The 22001-nt window shown below is 39.4% G+C and overlaps 1 protein-coding gene across 5 annotated transcripts in view; it reads right to left on the minus strand.

Annotated features, from left to right (window-relative positions):
- The window catches only part of LOC122827864 (tetratricopeptide repeat protein 28-like), a 234225-nt gene that overhangs the window by 76387 nt on the left and 135837 nt on the right, over positions 1-22001 (minus strand). For all 5 annotated transcript variants that reach the window (XM_044110943.1, XM_044110942.1, XM_044110941.1 and 2 more), the window contains 3 exons: positions 11884-12031; positions 7366-7638; positions 4807-4937 (listed from right to left, as the gene is read on the minus strand). In XM_044110943.1, coding sequence (XP_043966878.1) covers positions 4807-4937; positions 7366-7638; positions 11884-12031 — 552 coding nt within the window. The remainder of the gene's footprint in view (positions 1-4806; positions 4938-7365; positions 7639-11883; positions 12032-22001) is intronic.

Below are 22001 nucleotides of genomic sequence, written 5' to 3' on the forward strand. Positions count from 1 at the left end.
CAGCGGGCTGGACATGCTGCTGGAGCTGCCGCACTATAGCAAGCTCTTGCTCTTCAAACTAGCACCAGAAGAGGTAAGGAGGCAGGTACAGATCATATTGGTTCTGTTGGAAAAGTAATAAAAACACCTGAGTGCTCTCACAAACTACCCAACCTTATGAATTGCACTCTAAGCAAGACATGTGCTGCTTTTTATTTAGCTGGGCATCTATCTCTTCTTGTCCCCCACCCCCACCAGACATTTCAGCTAAATTAGTCCCTCTAATCATTCCAAAAGCCTCCTTTCTAATCACAAAATCAGTGGAGGCTAAAGAAGAGAGACATGGGTGCCAAGTTACACTCCAGCACACCCACCTCTGCCATCCTCAATCAGCGAAACCCCCAGGAGATTCGCCAGAGGCACACGTCCATACACTAATGACTCCTTAATGATCCCCTTCTCGGCTGCAGTGCTGACAAACACTGACAAACCCTCACCCTGACAACTGAACACCCACATTTAGCTCCCGACCTCACCCCTTATTTAGAGGCTCATCTTTCAGCCATTGGCCTTATCACACCAGCTACATCCTCGAAGCCAAGCCAAACATCCCCCACCTCCAAAGAAAGGTTTTCCTGTCAGAGTTTTGTGCCAATTTTCAATATCTTGAGCCTTAGATGATAATAATTATTTATCTAAACTCAAATATCTCTTTAGCAACAAAGAAAGACGGGATAAAAAAAACAAACTAATTTATCAGTGTTGGAGTTTTGACCATCATTTAAGTATTTAAATAATTGAATGCTCACTTTACATGAGCATTTTAATGACATTTTAAAACCAACAGAAAATAATTACAAGGTTTACATTTAATCTGTCTGTAGCATCTTATATAAGAGATTAGTGAGGTTAGTTTGAGGTTAGTTTGGCTAGTGTTACTGAATCAGCAATCTTATGTAAAAGAAAAAAACAAATCACCTTGTCTATAATCCCTTCAGCCTACCGGTTTTCTATTGAAAGTCTTTCTCTCTCTTGCTTTCTTGCAGTATGAATGAGACACAGGCCCGTCTTAACATGCTGTCCCGAAAATACATCACTATCAATTCCAAAATGATGGATAAAGTTCACTGAAATTTTGCAACATATACAGTGGAAGACAGTAAAGATGAACAAAAGTAAAACCCCAGAAAGCATTTAAGCTTCTCTTTCTCGGGTTTGAGGTTGGTGGGTGTCATTGCTAGAGAATCTTTTTAGAATCACACACGACATAATTACAGTGTGAACGTCTGCCAAGCCCACCTTAGTTTCACCTAAAAGACTCACCCTAAATTAAGGGTAACCTCCTTCTACCTCACCCTACCATTATAACAAATAGAAAGTCACAAACAAAAAGGAAGGAGTAAGAGAGCAGCCAGAGGAAAGCCCTAGTTAAACAACCTTGTTTCACAATTACAGAGTTTTTGTAAAAATAGTTACTGGCAGGCCGTTGGATGAAGCCAGGTGTTCAAAGTGGGACAAAAACAAAAGCTTTTAAAGACACACACCTACAAAGAAAAGCCGCCGTGTTTATGTTGTAGCCGCAGAACAGTTGAAAGTCTGCAAAAGATATAGCCATAAGTCAGTGAGTCTAACGTACAACACTAACTTCATGCTAGCCCATGACCTCACTGGCTCGGATTGCCAGAGGAGGATTGTGGATGACAGAGCGCTCTCTGTTTGAGCCTCTCCACCACTCCGCCTGCTTTTCTTTTTTTCTTCTTCTCAGCGTTTCATCTTCATAGTGTCCTAGATAGAGTTATAACAATCTATTAGTGTCACAAAGTCCACTGGCCATCTACAGAAAAACACTCAACACTATGTCTGACTTCTTTGCACAGATGCACACAGAAATCGTCCCAATTACCACGAGACAAATCGAGATCTGACAGCACAAGTGCTGCTTGATTTATAAGAAACAACTTATCTGATATCCTTCTCTATTTCTTGCTCTGATCTTTCACAATAAACGGGCAATTTTGGTTAGGACATCCAGCATTTTTGTAGGTTGACAGTTACATTACTTGGCATTATTTGTAGCATCAGTATCTCTCTTGGTGGATCTACAAAAGGAAAGGGCAATGTAAAGTATGCTGTAGGCCAGAGACTCTCAGATATAGACAGAAGACAAAGGCAATGCGGGCCCAGCTCAAATCTTACGGCACTTTGATGCCCATGATATGGAATACTAAAAATATTCACAGTTAACCAATCTATATACTGTTCTGGACCTTTTGTATTATATAAAAGTCCCATTTGGACCTGATGAGGACCATCCTCCACCTCTTTATATTGAAACCTCTGATCATGTGGCTACTTGACCTCAGTGACTTATCTGGCTTCCATTTAATGATGTCACCACATGCCCAGATGTTAGCAATTGAGTTGATAAGTGCAATGCAATTCTAATCTGAAGCTTTAATAACGTCCGTGTTTCAATTATTGCTTTTTAAAATTAAATATTGGAGTAAATAATATAGATTAAGGGATATTTATACACAAACACATGGCTGTATAATCTTTAGAGAAAACTTATTTATAGTTTTACATCATTGGCATTATACCAGGATGGTCCACTAGGGAACTTCATCATACTAATCATTTTACTGTAAGATTTCCCAAAATACATCCAAAAATTTAGTTATTGCAGTGAACTCAACGTTAGACTTCACAAAAGACTGGAATCGTTGATTTTTATAAAAATTTATACATCATGAGTCCGTTGGATCTTCTCAAAGCTCGTAGACCTCAGACTACACATGGGAAATCCAGTCAGAAACAACATCCTGTCCCAGGGCCCCTAGGAAGTGACCTCAGCTTCAGAGAGGCCAGATAAAAAAGTCCACATCAGAAACACAAAAACACCCGGCTGGCCGTAATGAGCTGCGCACCAGGCTCCAGTGTGTTCTGAAGGAGACCAGGTGGTGTGACACACATATGATTCTGATTAGGGGGCCTTGGGATGAACGAGAGGAGAGCCGGGGAGGAAAGTGGGGTGGGCTGTTAGGAGCCAATCACAAGGTTTTGTATATGATGCAATCATTTGTGGAGTTCATTGTCCTCAGCTGGGCCCAGGCACGATGCTGTTCTCACAAGAGAACAGTTTACTTTGAAAATGACTTTGTGTGTAGATGGAGGGGGGACTGGTGGGACAGAGGGCTTATTGTTTCCCTCCAAGAGACAAAATCCAAACATGAACTTTACAGCTGAATCTTACCAATAAAATGATTTCCATTCTAGATTTATGTCATTTTCACGGTACAACAACTTATTTCAATGTGAATTTCTGTGATAAACCAATATGTGGTAAATAAACAAAGTGAGAAGGAAAAAATGAAGGAAAAGTAGCAAAGATGGTATTGCAGGGGGAAAGGTATAAGAAGTCCCCTTCAAAGTTTGCTTTATCATGTGTGGTGGAAAACTGAAACTCAAAACAAAATCTCACTAGTATTAAACATGGAGGTGGCAGCATCATGTTGTAAGAATCATTTTCTTTAGCTAAACCCAAGAAGACCGCTTGAGATAAAGGTCGATGTTCACCTTCCCTAAACCTACAGCCAGAACTGCAATAAAACTGTGTAGATTAATGGTAAAAATATAAATATCATTGAGAATCGGATTTGTAGCTGGACTTGAAATTGATCTTCAAAGATAGTTCAACAAAGCTTGAGCTATTTTGCAAGGAAGATTAGAGTCTTTCAGTCTCTTGAACTGCAAAGCAAGTAAAGACACACACCCCAAAGACTTGCAGCGATACCTGCTGTGAAAGGGAGTACTACAAAGTATTGAGATAAAAAAAATAAATGCATGCCACAGTTTCAGATTTATTTGTACAAAACAATGCACACTTTTTTCTTTTGGAACATATGCACAGTATGCACTACTTTGCGTTGGCTTGTTACTTACAAACCCCTTCAAAATACATTAATAAATTTTGCTGTGGCGAGGTTCAAGGGCCATCAATATCTTTGTAAGGCAAAGTTTGACCACCCGGTCATACTTTTGATCTTTGAAAGTAAGAGACGTCAAAGACACCTCTGTCCTCATTCCTCAATGGTCACTTCCGTCCTGGTGTATTGTGCTGCACTTGACGTGACTCCTTAAATGCCTCCCGACATGAAGTGACAAAAACAAGCAGGCCTGCCAGTCTGGTAGGAAGGATAAGGAAGGGGAAACAGGAGGCCATTCTTCTCTTTGTGTGACGGGAATTGTGTAGGAACAAGCACCTGTCACCCCACAACAATGACCACAAAGGTCGGGCAGAGAGACAGAGAGAGCTGAGAGACAGAAAGCAGAGAAAGAGGGCAGCACAGGATGAAAAGTGGATCTGGCCGGTCAAATCATTTCCTTCCTTCCAAATCAAATTATTTCCTGCAAATTACAGTTCAAAAACTGTGAATGCTTGAAGGCCAAGCAGTCAGGTATTCAACTGATTAACATCTGCATTAACAGTTAGCACCGATAATAGCAGCAGCTAAAGCTTCCCATTATCTGAGTCTGAGTCAAACTCTTATTTCTCATCCACCATCCCCTCTATGTATGCTCTGCACCAATTTCACACTCATTTTTTTTCCTGAAGTGACAAAGAGCAGCCGCATTTCTGTGTCCTTCATATTTCCCCTTCACGCGTCCTCCAAACCAGGAGAACAGAGGAATTCCAAGGCACGGCACAATCCTGCAATTTCAATATGAGACTCAAGGAAAGAAAAAAGAATCCACCTCGATTCATTATCCTCCGCAGTGACAGTTGGCCTGTTCTGCCCATTTCAGGGTCGCTGTAACACTACTTACCTCTCTGTCCTTTAACTTCATGGCCAGTACCAGCTGGTTGCGATGGTTGGTTAATGCTTCACGATAGTTCCCCTTGGAGAAGAATGCAGAGCCCAGATTCCCATGAGCACGGCATTCCCCAGTTTGGTCACCTGAAGAGGTAGAACAAAAGACTTGAAACACAACAAACGACACCCTGACACACACCTTAACCATGTGCTGGACACATTTAGAAACCAAGTGGTGTTTATTTCATATCAGCTCTCTGTGTAATGAAACATGTATTGCCACTTGCATGCCACTGCACCCTTAAAAGGCAAAGCGGCCGTTCTGCGTTTTTCTCTGCAAGAACAGCTTCTCTGACAGCTGGTAGTGCTGATCTTAAAACTCCGGAGGGTAAAAGGGGAAAGCCTTATTATTTCTGCCTGACAGCGAGGCCTCACAGTAAGGGCCAAAGTAAAGCTCAAGTCTCTGCGCTCCACCTGAGAACCTCCGCTTCTTATCTCCAGCTCCTCTGCCCACTCATGTGTCAAATGTGTGGGGGTGAGAAGAGTGGAGCCAGTCAGTGCTGCATGCTTCTTTTATTTTTTAGCTTAGTGTTTTCTTTTTTTCCCCATTCTGTAAAGTTTCCACAGCAAGTGGCCTTTTTCTTTCAAAGAATTTTTAAATCACCTCGAACATTCAAAAATGTTGAAAATAAGCCTCATTACAAGATTTACTCAAAATTATGTTATAATTCATTGAGATAAATGAGAGAAGAGGCAGCAGCTAAGCTAGTGGTCTTGTTTTAGCTTAAAGCAAATGTAATCTTAAACATGTTAGCATAGGGATGTGCTAACATTTTTAAAAAGTAGGATGAAGTCATTTGGTAATTAATTGGTGTACAGTTAGTTAACAGGATTTTGCAGGGAGCAGAAATGCTGTAATCTAAACAAAGGCTCAAAATGAATCACATTTATTACTAAGAAAGTCAACTAATAGGCAAGAGTGACCTGAAATCACTGCAGTTACCCTGCTTATCCACCTAATCATCAGTAAAGTTGTGCCATGTTAGGCAGTGTCACATTAATGTTAGATAAATGTAATCGATTCTTAATATTAGAGGTTCAAGAAATTGAGTGGTTACTGAAATCAAAACGTTTTCAGGTATACTGATTCTGACCGCGACTGGTCAGTCTTCTTGTTGCAGAATTTGCTATTTTCACTAAGTCGAAATAATAATAGAAAAAAAAACTGATGTATGAGGAATGCCTGTTTGAGGAATGCCTGTGCTTCATTCAAGCTGCATGACAGCTAGAGACAACAAGACTTTTAGTGCATAACTGGAAGTTTGAATGGAGCAGAACAAAGCTGCAATTTTTTAAGCTTTCAACCTCTGTTGGAACACGACATGATTTGGAAATGTTGACAGCTTGTTTTACAAACTCAAAGAGAATTTAGAGTTGGCAAAAATATACTATTGCCTAGTCAAAGTTTTACAAAAACCGAAGGCTGGATATTCGCCACAAGATTTTAAACAGTAGCAAAGTAGTTATTGACTTGAACAAAATGGAATTCATCTAAAATCTGCAACACAGAAGTTGTACAACTTTACTCATTAAATACTGCAGTCACACTCAAAGACAAAAAATGATACAGGGACGCTGTATAAAAGTTAGCTAAAAAAATTGCATTAGTACTCAGAAATAGTCCCAGAATAACAAAAATATCTTACTACTTATACAAATTCTGTGAAAATTAGTTTGTATAACATTTAATATAATTTAAAAGGGCACAGTCATAAATCAGTACCCATGGATGACATCCAAGAATAAAAAACATCCTTCTTGTTGGCACACATTACACGCTACAGAAGAACAACATTATGACTTCCTACATCTTTGGGGTATTTTAAAGAGAAACTAAGCAAAACACAACCCTTCCAGCAGAAAACAAAATTTCTTTTGAACAATGACAGAACATCTCCGAGGAAATAAATGCAGCACTGATTTCCTCCATGCTGAGGAACACTCAGTTGGTAATAAAACATGAGGATGAAACTATGAAGAATGAGCATTTGAATCTTAATAATGGAAGATGCGGTGACATTTTGAGTTCATATTATGCAAAGTGTCATTTTGATGTATTCATCAAAACATATCACTTGATTGTTGGAGGGGGAAAAGGGAAGCAATTACAAGGATGTGCAGTAGCTGTGAGTTTATAAGACTTGAGTTTAAACACAAGCGATGACATATACAAACATTTGTGTCACTAGAAGCAAAATATTCCTATTTATTACCATCTGACATGCATCAAGAAATCCGCTGTTGACCGAAACAATACAACTTTTAGCTTGATCTGGGATTTAGAAAGTAAAAATCAGATTTGATTTCAGTCAGTAAATGCCCCTTATGTAATCTATACCCCCGACTCAAAAGCTGGTTGACTTTTATACTTTGTAGTTGTTTTGTCATTATTACTACTATTATTAGATAATATTTATATTAATATTTCTTCAATTGAAATATTTGTGTCATCCCTGCGAATTTCAAAACGTAGCCAACGGAAATAACTGATGCCCGTTCCCAGCTGACATACCTAAGGTCTTGGCCACCTCCAAGTCCTGCTGCATGTATCCGAGGCTCTTCTCTGTGTTGCCCAGGGACCAGTGGGCGCTGCTGAGGGCGGAGAAGACGGAGCCGCGAAGCTTGAGGCTGCACGTTCCTATCTTCAAAGCGGCTTCCAGCACCACCACGGAGGCCGTGTGGTGCCCCGCTGTCAGTAGCTCCTGGCCAATCACAGACACCACCACAAAGGGACTTTTGTCCAGCTTCATCTTTTGAAGCTGCTGATAAGTGGGCTCCAGAGAATCTGTGCAGAGCAAAAACGTGTTAGACACAGATTGTGAAGGGTGCCAGAGCAAAAAAAACAAAAACAAACAAACAAAGAGAAACATTCTGCTGCCATGCTGAGTAACAATAACACGAGGTAGATTATGAGAAATGAGTTGCAGATTTGTAAATTCTGTGTAAAGGTGGGATTTTACTTTCTTTGAATAACAGCTTTTAGCAGCGTCCATAATCACAGCCTGTTGCTCGGCTAAGAGACGGCTGTCCTTGACAATTTAACAATTGCTCCATGATCCATTTTTTCATTCTTACTCTTTGACTTGGTTAATTTAAAGCAATTTTCCCTGCATAAAAAGACAAATGTTTAGACAATTGCTGACGATCATTCTCACAAACCACATAACAAAATTGTGCCAATATTTCTGCCTTTTTCAGGTAAAATGGTTGAGAAAGCTACAGCAGGTTATTCACTTTAAAATGACAGGATGACAGGAAAACAAAAGCAGCTCATGCCAGTATGCAGTGGAGATGTAATGGAGGAGCAAAGACCAAAGGAGATGTACAAGGTGACCTCTGAAAACTCAAACAATGACATAAATCAATGGTGGACCACATGGGATTGGGGATCTAGAGCCTTTTCAGATTATAAAGCCCCGTGGCAGACAGCAACATCGAACGTCCTGACCTGACCAACTGCATGTAGGTCTTTGTGTCTAATGATGCATGTGTGCTTCTTTGTGTGTGTATTTCTAGATACATACCAAAAATATTTACATCCCCTAAACCTATCAACATTTTGCTACATAACCACGAAAAGCGTGTTATATTGGAGCACGAAGTAGAACATTATCTTAAAGTGGAAGAAAACTACACATTGTTTTATAAATGTGTCACGAATGAAAATAAAAGTGTTTTATTCGTTGGTACTCGGTCCCTTTTACTCTGATACCTGAAAACACATTTAGTGAGACACAATAGAATTTCAAAGTATTTGAGTGTAATTTATTCTCAGTATAAATCCAACTGTTTGTCAAGGCCTTATAGGTTTGTTAGAAAACATTAGTGAATAAACAGCATCACTGAGGAACACAGCAGATAGAAGGGTGAGAAAATTGTGGAGAAGAATAAGGTGCGATTTGATTTTAAAACCAAAACCAAGAGTCTAAAGACACACAGTGAGACCTACAGTGAATGGTGGCAAAATGTGTTAGAATGGACCAGGAAAAGCCCAAACATAAATCAAATTGTGGATTTGTGGAAAAGACTAGATAACTGATGAGAACAAATTATTTCACTCCAATCTGGTAAAGACTCAGTACTTTCTCAGTGAACAGTGGAGAAACGTTTCCAGTCACTAAACGTGCAAAGCTGGTAGAAGCACTCGCAGCGGTAACTGAGGGAAAAGGTGGTTCTATAACTAATTTCTCAGTAAAGATGAAATACACACCTCACTTGGAAAATGTGTAAAAATATATGGTTGAGTTGCTTCCAATTAGATCAAAGCATTGCACACTTCAGATAATCTCAATGTCTGATTTACTTTTTATCATCAGATCAAATTTAAGGAACTGCTAAGAATTTACTTACAAACATTTAAACACAGCAACATCTAAACAAATGGAGTACATCTTAGACCCTCACAAAAAATGCTTATACATTTTTGTACACACACACATGCACGCAAACGCTTACTCAATATGAGCTAATTCACACAACAGCATAACTGATGATGCTTGTTCAAGAACACTTGAAAGAGCATCTCCTCTGTTCCGGCACTTGGCAGAACGTCATGGTTACGGAGACAGTGCATGCATATTATATCCATTCACACCTTGTAATTGCCTTCAGAGTGACATTGAGAGCTGATTCATAAATCAAACGATGAAAAAAAAAAAAGCTTTTATAAAAAGGTGCCATGGCTGTTATATTCATAAACAGGTCGTTGTGACAACACTGGAGAGAACTGTTCCCTACACACAACATCGGCACATAAATAGATGGAGGATCTGGATTTAACCAAGCCGTGAGTCACACAAGATCTGAGGTGTCATTGAGATGCACTCAGCCATCGACAAGGTAATTCTGAAAAAACATTTTTCCTGATTTGCTTTTCAAATTTACCCTTTCAATCTTATGCGTCTAACTAACTAGTGATTCATCTTTATATTGTGGCAGTTCATGGTCATTAGTTTATTTCCTTATTTCTTACAGCCTGTCCCAGCTGCTGGCAGGTCAGATGTTGGACACGCCTCTATTTTGGCATAAATATGACCTAATCGCAAAGGTTCTTACTTCTTAAAAAGAAGAAAATGCTTAAAGGGCAAAAATAGTGCATTAGCAACTGCAAAAATAATATGTAGTAGTTAATTAGCTGGTCAGTACAGAGGAACTCCGATAATTTAAACATCAAGCAGTAAAATCTCTGCTTCAAATTTAAAAATAAAGTTGTCAAGCTGGTATTTCTTTAAGTCTGATTTTGTCTGGTTAACTCTTTCTTTTCGTGTTTCCATTGCTGTGCAAAGAAATAATGGAAATATGAGGTAAATGGTACGATATTATGCTGTTGCCCAACATTTTCTAGAATGCTGTTTACTGCCAGATGAACAACTGAATCTGGGTATGAATTTCCTCCCTTAAAGGAGAGAAAGCAGTACACGCCTACCTTTCACTTCTACAGGGACTTTGGCTGTGTAACACAGATTATCCTCCCTGTTTGCCGGCGTAATATTGATTATCACCGCCATGTGCCAACAGTCCCTCTGAGAGGATCATTGTTTTTAATCCTTTGACCTAGCTACCTCTCCTTAACACACCTTGGATTAGGTCTTCCCACGACTGCCTGGCACTCAGGGAAGTGGGGTAAACAATTAGGGGATTAAGTGGCTTGGCCTAAATATTACTCTTTCCCTACAGAGAACACCCATTCTAGTCCACAATGGACTGGTCTGGGCTCAGACCCAAATTTGGTTTGTTTTTGTTTTGGTTCCAATTGAAGCCTGAAAAGCTCATAGTAGCTAAGATGGGCACTTCATTCTCCACTCTCTAAGCCATTTTTTTCTTTTTGAATCTGCACCCAAATTTTCAAAGAACTTTTGCATTCAATTTCTCATTGATCGAATCTCATGACACATTTCGCAAACACATTTTTTTAGTTGACACAAAACCAGCTCCCATTTACTCAGGAACCAATTTCACCATAGTTGGGCAAAAAGATAAGGGTGATGAAAAATGAAAACATGAAGTAAACAAGTACAACAGGTACGCAGAATATAATCAAAACGTTAACTTATAATAGGAACTTTGTTAAAAAAAAGAAAAGCTTTACATTTGTATACAAATACAACCAAAAGAAAAAACATTGACATGCTTTTCTACCTACTGAGGAATCTAAGATCTTTTGGACCAATACAAAAGTATTTTTAATAAAGAAATGCCAGCCCACTGAAGAGCAGTTCTAGTCTATGTTCTGTATTATCATGGCTGTGTGAGCCACAACGAAATGAGTCCATATAACATGGTTTATTTTTATTTTTTTTCATTTAAATAACTGAACTTAATTTCCATTTTTATTTAGACCTGTAGAGAGAGAACATTTTGGAAATTATTAGTTCTGATGGATTTTCTGAATAATGACAAAGTAAAACACCAATCAGATCCACCAATCAGATCCACCAATAAGACGGTTTGAAAATGTCCCCTGGATTTTCAGAGGAAGAACTGTCAGATTGGCTCCACAGTGATACCATCGCACTCAGTGACAAACAACAGGTAATGAGGCCCAGCAACATCATCAGTCCTACAGTCACAACCTTGGTTTCGCCGCAGTGCTAAAGATCCTCTCAGCTTTAGGAAAAAGAGCTTACACGAGGCCAGGCGAAAACAATGGCATTAATGTTGGATGCTCATTTAGATAACAGGCTATCTGTGTGTGCGATCAGGTTGAGTGACAATAAGATATGCTGAAGCGACAGGCATCATGCCTCTGAGCCCGAAGGTAAGTACTCGACACAAACAGTCGGTAACAAAGAAAAAAAAAGATAGATAGATGGAAAGACTGCCTGCTTGCTGTAAAGCTGAAAGAAAAAAAGACAGATAAAGTCACCCCAAAATACGCACTGACTGACAGAACAAGGATTATCTGTGAGGAAAGTCATTTAGAAGGCGGTAGGACAAAATACGTGCAGCAACGAAGAGAGTGAAATATACATGAATATCTACTGAAACAGGCATGCTGGAGAGGAGTGGGTTGAGCTTCGATAGGTCTCACCTCGTAGCGGTGACTTCATGGCGGCTTCCACCATCCCCACAAGCAGCTGAAGGCTCTTGGGGTCCTGGGCCAGCCCAGAGGCGAAGGCGGCCAGTGCGTCCGCATGGCGACCAAGGTACTGAAGGGCAACACCCTGTCGGAAGTATGCCTGAAAAACAAATGACAGAGGGGAGCGGAAAGAGTTATCAGGGATCCGGTCGTTTACCACAGCATGGGGCTTTAATCAAACACATTACCAGACACACTCATTTCACGCCATTTGCATTTCTTCCACATGAGCGGTTTCCCCAAACATGCCACCTCTTTGCTTTGTACCCCCATTATGGAATGATCAGCGGGGTTTTTTTGTGCTTGTTAATTGGATTATAAGTTTTACATAAATGCACGTGTTACACTCTGGATGGCCGCCTCCTCAGGAGCAACTTGTTTGGCTCTTTTTCTCTGTCTCTGTTTGCTGCTGCAGTTAAAAGCACAGTAGAGTGCTGGGAATTCTGTTTGGGTGAGTGTGTGATAAGAACAAAAAAAAAAAAATAAGCAAAAGTATTCATACAGTTTCAATTTTAAAAAATACATATTTTTGTAAATTTACAATCAAAGGACAAAATGTTTTATTTGGGATTTATGCGACACACCAATGAAATAAGATATGAAGTTGGGATTCGTGGTTTTCTTTCTTCCTTTCTTTTTATAAACAAAACTTAGAATGTGTGGTTGCATGTAGTAAGCCAAGTCAGTCCATGGTTTGTAGAACTTTAGCTGGGATTCCAGCTACGGGGTGCAGGTGTTTTTGGATGCGTCTCTACCAAATCTCTACCTAGGACTTTGACTAGGCCCTTCTAACACCTGAAACTGATCAGAATCCTTTCATTGTAGCTCAGCCAGTAGGTTTAGGATTTTCTTCCACCGACCTTGCTAACAGCTCTCGCTACCTTTCCTGTTGCTGCTGAAGAAAAGCATCCCCACCGCGTGCTGCTGCCACCAACATGGTGTGCACATTCAGGGAGCTGTGGAGTGTTATTTTCCACCACATGACGTTTTGAATGTTTGCCAAACTATTCAGGTTTGTTTTCTCATTAGACCAGAGCAACCTCATCCACATGTTTACTAAATCCCCCCACATGGCCCGAGGCAAACAACAAATTAGACTTCTTAAGTATCTCTTCCAACAATACATTTGTTTGTGCCACTATTCCGTAAAAGACAGATTTATCGAAAAACTAATAAATGTCCCACTGGCAGAGCAGCAGTGGACTTTGGCAGGTCCTATTTAAAAAAACTTCTAAAAGCTGTATGTTGCAATAAATTTTATTTTGGGTATCAGAGTAAAGAAAATGAAACAAAAATGCATGTCGCAATTCAGCTTTTTCTTGTATTTGGAAACTAAATGAAAACCATGTCTCCCTTCACACCACATGTATGGACTAACTTGTATTTGTCCACATATAATTCAAAATTAAATGCAGTGCAAAGACTTCCTATAACTCCAGAGACATCATCCATTTGTACACAATTGACTGTGACAGGATGTAGTTGTAAAAGTCAAACAACTGGCAGAATGGTCCTTCAAAACGACAAAAATTAGACAGATTTGTCATTCAATCATTTATTTATAAAGCTGAGAAACACACATAAACTGTCACAAACTGCATGCAGCTTGTGTCAGATTATTTCTTTCCATAAGAGAATAAAGTGTTTTGGAACATTTAGCAGAGCGAAACCTAAAACAGATGCCGTCTCTGAGATCTAAAGCCCCCATCAATAAGTCTGCTTTTTATGTCTGTTTGGACTCCCAAGAGAAAAATAATTAGGTTCCGTGCAGACGTGTAATTCAAAATATTTTTATATTTGAGGCTTGATCATACAATAATCCAAGTACGTTGTTAAATCTGACTCTGGTCCAGTTTTAACCAACCCCAAAGACTTAAAGAACTCGACTCAACTCAGTATTCATGATCCAAACCACAAAATCCTCCAAGGAAAAAGGCAAACTGAGCACTTCTGAGATAAAAGCCATAGATGCGACTGTTCTGAGAGACAACTGCGTTTACAAAGCATGGGAAAAAGGAAGAAGTAAAGACTATGTAGGGAAGCTGTCATCTTTAGAAGCCTTTTGGTGTTTTCATGTGTGTGTTTATGCAAGAGGAGCTGCAGCCCTGGCTGCCACTTGACCATATCCTGAGTGAGTAGGCAGTCATTCCACTCACAGCCTCCAAAAGTGACACCAAGGCTAATTTGCCATTAGCATCTAAGAGGCCTTTTCATTAGTATTTCCGAGCCTCTCTAGTAGAACCACTACGAACCGAGAAACGAGGGGGGGATTAAACAAAATGAGACATGACATTGAATTTATAGAGACCAGTAATTAATTTCGCTTCCGTCTGAGCCGCACACAGACTACAAATCACTCTCCGGACCCCTCTGCCCACGTTCCCCTCGCTGGCAACGCAACTTCACTAAAAATGACGAGGACAGAGATTAAATTCAAAGCATTAACCTTTGTACTAACATTGTTATTATATGACGGGGACCGCAGGCCCCGGTACCTGCTCAATATTAATTGCATTTTGAAACGGTGGAGTTTGGGTATGAGAACTGAGCGCTCCCGCAAAACATTTTGCCCAAGGGAAAAGAAGACATTTTAAAGCACTTTTCTCGTTGATTAGATTTATCCTACAATATGCCCTGCCCTCCTGTCATTCCCTTAAGGGCCACGATAGAAGCGACTAGGAAAAGAAGTAGAGAAAAAAGATGGATAAAACAAGACTTTCCTTAAATCAAAAAAGTACCATCAACTACTGGCATCATTGTACCCTCATTATGCCCTCTAAATTTGGTAGATTAAGTATTAAAATAAAGTAAAACCAAGCACAAATGAATAAAAAATAAACAAACATGGTCAGAAATGATAACATTAATGTTCCAGAGGGCCTAATGAGGGACTTTTATCATTAATCTCCTGCTTCCTTCAAGTGACATCATGTGGCTAAAGAATAATAAGCACACTATAGCCCTAGCCTTATAATCCAATAAGTCAATTTAACAGAGAGGATTCATCTAAAAAAAAAAAAATTTACATCACAGAGACTTAATGCTAATGAAATGCACTCATACCACAGAGAGAAGCTCAAGTGAAACTGATAAATTTAAGTTCAAGCCTCAAAGGGACAGTTCAGAATTTATTAGGCAAGGTTCTGTTAAAAACATTACAGAGGGTCAATATCTTACCCGCAGCACATAACTCTCATAGCACCTTCATTTAGTGTAAATCCAGATTACGGCAGACTGCGATACCACAGACGGGTTCGCTGCTTTTGGCCGTGAGGCCCTACAAGTGAAGTGAGAACAAGATTTTACTCCTACACATGTTTTTTTTTTTCCTCAATTCATGCTTAACAGGATCTCTTCTAAAAACACAGCAGCGTCCGCTCAGAGCTGCTGCTTGAGTAATTACTGCAGCGTCTAGCTCTAAGCTGTACACAGAGACAAACTGGGTGAAAGGGATTGATAAAGAGGAGGCGAAAAAGAGCGAGTACCGAATGGATCAACTTTGCCTCGTCAACATACAGCAGAGATTAAACTTAAATGGCATAAATGACTGCTCAATCTTTCAGCCCAAACAGGAAGCCCTACTACAATCCCCTATTGGTACTTCTCTCACAACACATGCATGCCTTCGTATCTGCTGCAACATGACATCCACGAACCAAGACTTTTCATCATGTATTTTGGCTAAATTTCAATATGGTACTAAAACCTTCCTCTATCGTTCCTCTTTTTTTTTTTTTACCAACATATTTTTATTGAGTTTTTACACTTTGGAAATACAAGCATGTAGTTATTTGAACAGGTTCTCTTTGTAGTCATTACATGACAGTAATTATTTTACTCAACCCAGAGAAATAAAATACAACAACAACAACAAAAAAATAAAAAAAATAAAAAATAATAATAATAATAGTAAAAAACAAAACAAAGAACACAGCTTCTCAAAAACTGGGGTATTCACACAGGATACAAATTGGTCAGATATAATTATACACATCTATACAACATGGCACACCACAGGTTCTGGCAAATCAGAACTCAAACAAACCCTCTGTCAAGTCTAAGTCCTTAATAAAATTAATGAAAGGCCCCCAAATCCTCTCAAAAAGATACCCTTTGGATTTCCTAATATATGTTATTCTTTCTAGCGGCAAATTAGACGACATCTGTTTTAACCACTGCGTGACACTAGGTCTATTAATATTTTTCCATGTCAAAGCAATACATTTTTTTGCAGCCAATGAGCTTATATCTATGAAAGTGCGTTCTGATTTACTAAAGTTATGTTCCCCAGGGAATAAAGCTAGCAGGAACAATTTAGGATCCAGTGGAACTTGCTTTAAGATAATTTTTTCAATTATATCTTTCACCTCTGTCCAAAATGCTTTGATTTGTCTGCATTCCCACATGCAGTGTATTAGAGTCCCTTTAGAATTACATTTTACACAAAGATCTGGGATGTTATTATTGTATTTATTTAAATGCACAGGTGTAACATAGATACGCATTAGCCATTTAAATTGTAGAATTCTAAGACGACTGTTTATGGACATTGTGTGAATTTTAATGCAAGCCTTTTCCCAATCCTGTTCACTGTCCAAATTCCAGTTTATAAGCTTATTATTTGAGTTCTCTAATGAGTTAGAGATCAGCACATTATAAAAATCTGAAATGATGCCCTTCCTTGATTTATTTCGAGTCATTAATTTTTCAAGTAACGTAAGAGGGGGCTTGTTAAGATTGTTGAAATTTGCTTTAACAAAGCTTCTTATCTGAAGAAATTTGAAGTAATGTTTTTTATCCAGATTGAATTTGGTTTGTAGCTCTGCAAATGACAAAAATATATCAGAATTTGATGGGTAAAGGTCACCAACAGTTTTTAAACCTTGCAGCGCCCAAAGCCTAAAGGTTCCATCTGCTCTACCTGGAGCAAACAGCTGATTACCCCATATTGGGCTAAATTGGGATATGTTGTTTGGCTCCGCAAGGTAATTTCTAACATCCTGCCAAATTTTTATCATGTTTTTCAGAATGGGATTTGTAGCATGTTTCTTTAACTTCGTTGATGTGTCAGAGTATATAAACAATGGAAGAGCTAAACTTAAATTGTGGGACTCCATTTCTACCCAGTGAGGATTATCTTTATCTGTAAAATAGAACATAATAGTCCTTAACTGAGTGGCCCAATAATAAAATTTAAAGTTGGGACACTTTAACCCCCCTCTATCAAATGGTAAATAAAGCAGCGAGAGGCGTAGCCTAGGCCTTCCATTATTCCACACAAAAGCCAAAGTGTTTTTTTTTTAGCCAATTGAATAATTCAGGAGGAGGCGGCAGTGGAATGCTTTGAAAGAGGTATAATAGCTTTGGAAGTATATTCATTTTCAGGACATTAACTCTTCCCAATATGGATATAGGCAGAGATGTCCAGTTGTCAATTGAGGCAGTTATTGTTTTCATTAAGAGTTCGTAATTGGATTTGACCACCTGTTGTAGTTCTGGGAAAATCTGAACACCCAAATATGTGAAATGTTCCACTACTTTAAATTGGTTAATCTCACTGATGGGGTTAATCCTTTCACCCAGATTTAATACCAGAATAGAAGATTTTGTATTATTTACTTTGTAGCCAGAGACTCTACCAAATTCCTGGATCACTTCCATCACCGCTGGAATTGAGTTTTTTAGATCTGTTAGAAATAAAATAACATCATCGGCGAATAGAGATATTTTGTGCTCTGTGGGACCCACGGTGATCCCAGAGATTTGTGGATGGAGACGAATAGCTGATGCCAAAGGCTCGATTGCTAGTGTGAATAGTAAGGGAGAGAGAGGGCATCCCTGACGACAACCCTTCCTGATTTGAATCGCTCTTGAAAATATTTTATTTGATACTATTTCCGCAGTTGGATTATTATATAATATTTTAACCCATTTAATAAAGTTACTACCACAATTCAATCTTTCCAATATGTTAAAAAGATAGGGCCATTCAACCCTATCAAAAGCCTTCTCTGCGTCCACTGAAAGAAGAGCTGTGTCTTTAGCGTTCTTTTTTAACCAAATAATATTCAGGACCCTTCTAATATTGTGGTATCCTTGCCTCCCAACCACAAATCCATTTTGATCTTTATTAATAATATCTGGTAAGATTTTTTGCAGTCGAAATGCCAATAGTTTACAAATGATTTTGAGATCAGAGTTAAGTAGGCTGATGGGTCTCAGGTTTTCACATTTATTGGGAGGTTTACCAGGTTTTGGCAGGAGAATAATTAGAGCCTGATTTAAAGAGGGAGGCAAGGTGCCCTTTTCAAATGACTCCATGAACATGTCTAGAAGGGGACAGAGCAATTTGTCCTGAAATTTTTTGTAAAAGTCAATGGGGATACCATCAGGTCCTGGTTGCTTACCAGATTTCATTCCATTTATGGCCTGTGCTAATTCCTCTTTATTTATTTCCATATTTAAGTCTACTCTACAATCTTCTGCAATGACAGGAATATATAGTCTACCCAAAAACTTGTCTAATTCCACTTGGTCTAACTGTCCTTTAGAGTCATATAATTTCTGATAATAATCTTTAAAAGCATTATTAATATCCCTTGGATCTATTAGAGTTTTATCCTGTGTTTCAATTGATGTAATCGAGGTTGTTGTTTCAAGCTGTTTAATCTGCCAAGCTAGAAGTTTTCCAGCCTTGTACCCCTGTTCGTAAAAATTTTGCTTCAATCTTAAGAGACTGGATGCAGCTCTAAGACTGGACATTTTATCATATTCTGCTCTGAGAATCAACAGCTGTTTTTTCAATTCAGTATCATTTGTTTGAAAAACCCTCTCCTGAATGTTTTTTATTTTATTTTCTAGGTGCTGCCTTTTAGTTTGGCTTCCTTGGACTTATTGCCTGTAAAGCTAATAATATGACCTCTAATAAACGCTTTAAAGGCCTCCCATCTGATGCATGCTGTTGTTTGATTTGTGTTAAACTGAAAGAACTCATCAATTTGTTGTCCTATATATTTAACAAAATCCTCATCCTGCAACCATTTATGCTGAAAGCGCCATTTAGGGGGATCCCTGGTAAGATTCTTATCACAGTAGCTCAGACAACATGGAGCATGATCTGAAATCACTATGTTTCCATACGTACAGTTTTGAATTTTTGATATTAGTTCTGATGAAATTAAAAAATAATCTATTCGCGAGTAAGACTGAAATGTTGCTGAATAACATGAGTAGGCTCTGGTTTGTTGCTGAAGTTCCCTAAAAATGTCTACCAGTCCAAGAGTTTTCATAAACAACTGTATAGTTGTTCTACAGGTGTTATGTGTCAGATCTGACCCTGTGGATCTATCTATTTCTGGCATAAGGGTACAATTAAAATCCCCTGCGATCACAAAGCGCCCCTGCAATGATGAAAGTAAGAGGAACAAGTTTTGAAAAAACCCAGGATCATTTGTGTTAGGGCCATAAACATTAACTAAGTTAAGTTTTTCCGTTAGTAAAGAGCCCTGAACTATCAAATATCTACCCTTCTTATCCTTGATAACATTGTTTACAAGAAATGGGACAGATTCATGGATAAGAGTCATAACTCCTCTGGCTCGAGAAGAAAACGTTGAAGTGAATACATTGCCTCGCCACCTCCTCCTGACCCGCCCCTCATCTTTTTCCATAAGATGCGTCTCCTGTAGAAATACTATTCTGGAATTCAGATCTTGCAGTTTATTAATGACTTGTTTGACCTTTTTTAGACGTTGTAGGCCCCTGCAGTTCCATGTAACTATCTTAAGATTTAAGGCTTGCGACATGTAAGATCCACCAAATTACCAGAAATGGAGAAGAAGTAAAAAACAAAGTTTACCCCATACAAACATGAACATTTGAGAAGCTTAAACAACAGAACAAAACTCACAACATAACCCCTAAACCTAGATTCCCACACCAAGTCCAACCGAGGGACTCCCTCCCCCCTCCGTACACCTCCCGTTATCACGTGTGACCGACCCACACGCTGTGAGGAGCAGTCTAACCACTCAATAACCAAAATAAAAGTTTTATTACCGATGCTGTTCACTATATATAACAGTAACTTACTCTTCCATATATTTGCTCACGGGATCGAACTTATTAATATGGACATCAACCGGTATGTGCACTTTTCCTTTTGCCATATCTAAGCAGAAGTAAATGTATTCTTAATAAAACCCTCCTGTTCCACCACCAATACAACTGAACAATAATGGCATCAAAAAGGTTATAGGAAGCCACAAATTGTTAACTTAAGAAACCATATATGGCATTTTTAACCCATAGTTACCTCCTCGTTGGTTTTCTTCTGGATTTTCTGTAAAAACTCACGTGCAGCCGCTGCTGTTTTGAAAGCATGAGTTCGGTCCTGATAAGTCACCAGCAGCTTGGCTGGGTGAGCCACCCCGTGGCGTAATCCCAGTTTTGTAGTCCGTCTGTCGGGTCGAACTGCTTCCGAAGCTGGAAAAGACCCGTCGCTGTATCTGGGTAGAACCGGATTTGATGATTCTGGTAGCGAATTTCAGTATTAGCTCTTGATGCTAGAGCAACAAGCTGCTTATCCTTGTAGCTGAGAAATCTTATTATTAAAGTGCGAGGCGTTGCGGTGTTGTCTCTCCGGGGTCCAATTCGATGCGCTCTTTCCACGGCCACAGCTCCAACACCAAGGGTCTTCGGCAACCACTTCTCTAGGAACTCACATGGATTCTGCCCTTCAGCTCCCTCCGGCAGTCCGATAAGCCTTAGGTTGTTTTGTCTCGACCTAGCCTCCAGATCCGTAACTTTATCTTCCAAGTCCTTCTTCTTGGACTCTAGCGCATCCACCTTAGTTCGTAGCATTTCTATCTCACTTTCCGCATCAGAAATACGTGTTTCGGTTTCTGTGATTCGTTGTGTACAGTCGTTTATCTCTTTTCTTACGCTGTCGATGGAGCCCAGAACTTCGTCGAATCTAGAGGAGAAATCCTTCTGGATCGAATTAACAACAGAAAGTATTTCGTCCACCTTGCTGCTTTGAGACTTCGGGTTCTCTTCTCTGTCTGCGGCAGCCATCAGAGCCGAGCAAGAGCTAGCATTAGCTTTCTGCATTTCACCTCGAAGATGGTATTCTGTTAGCTTATGTTGTTTCGCCTTTTCACTTACGTCTTGGGATGTTTTTGCTGCTTTAGGCATTATTCCGAACTCGCGCGCTCATTTGTCTTTTAGTTCGTTCTGAAAGGAGGAGTTTTAGATAAATTCTTTGACTGGAACAGCAGAGCGGTGAAGGCACGTCCTTTCACATGGCCGCCATAACCGGAAGTCATCGTTCCTCTTTTTTTTTAATTGAATGCAGCAAAGTGCTGATGTGACAGAAGAGTGGATCCAGCAGGAAGACTTGTCACTCTTACCCGTGGGTAAATTCGCTGAGGACTAACACGCATGTCCATTTGCACATGTGTGTTAATGAGTGTGTAGAAGCTACAAAATACTTAAGAATGAGCGAGGATAAAAGCTTTTCTTCTGACTTGAACATTTTAATATTTCATGAATGCTTGTTTGATGTAGTTTTAAATATTCATGTTTTTATGCTTTGGAGGAAGAGGGGAAATGATGCAAAAAAATGTTCCTAATGTACTGTGATGCACACTGCGGGGAACCAACGCTCACGCATACACACACACACACAAAAACACACACATGCATGTGCTCTATTTTGCACTAACAAGACACTTACAATGAAGCATGGACAAATTTCTTCCAGTGACAGTTCTGTTGTTCACAATAAGGCTCACAGTTGGCGCAGCTGAACAGAAAGTTTACAAGATTAAGATTGCGAGTTTGGCACAACACCAGCTGTTTCAGGCTCTTTCTTTGTATTAGCAGATTAATGTCTCAGCATATGTCCTTGCCCCTTCCTTAGGCTCCTCTTCAGCACACCATAACCCCGGGGGTGTCCTTGGCCCCAGGGAACATGTCTGTGTTTGCACTCGTCTGTCCCCGTTCAAGCTTTGGGCCTAACAGGCTTAAAAGAAGAAATTCAATATCTGGACTAGTGATGTCGTTACTTT

The sequence above is a fragment of the Gambusia affinis genome, linkage group LG03 (genome assembly GCF_019740435.1).
Source record: "Gambusia affinis linkage group LG03, SWU_Gaff_1.0, whole genome shotgun sequence".
Lineage (NCBI taxonomy): Eukaryota > Metazoa > Chordata > Actinopteri > Cyprinodontiformes > Poeciliidae > Gambusia > Gambusia affinis.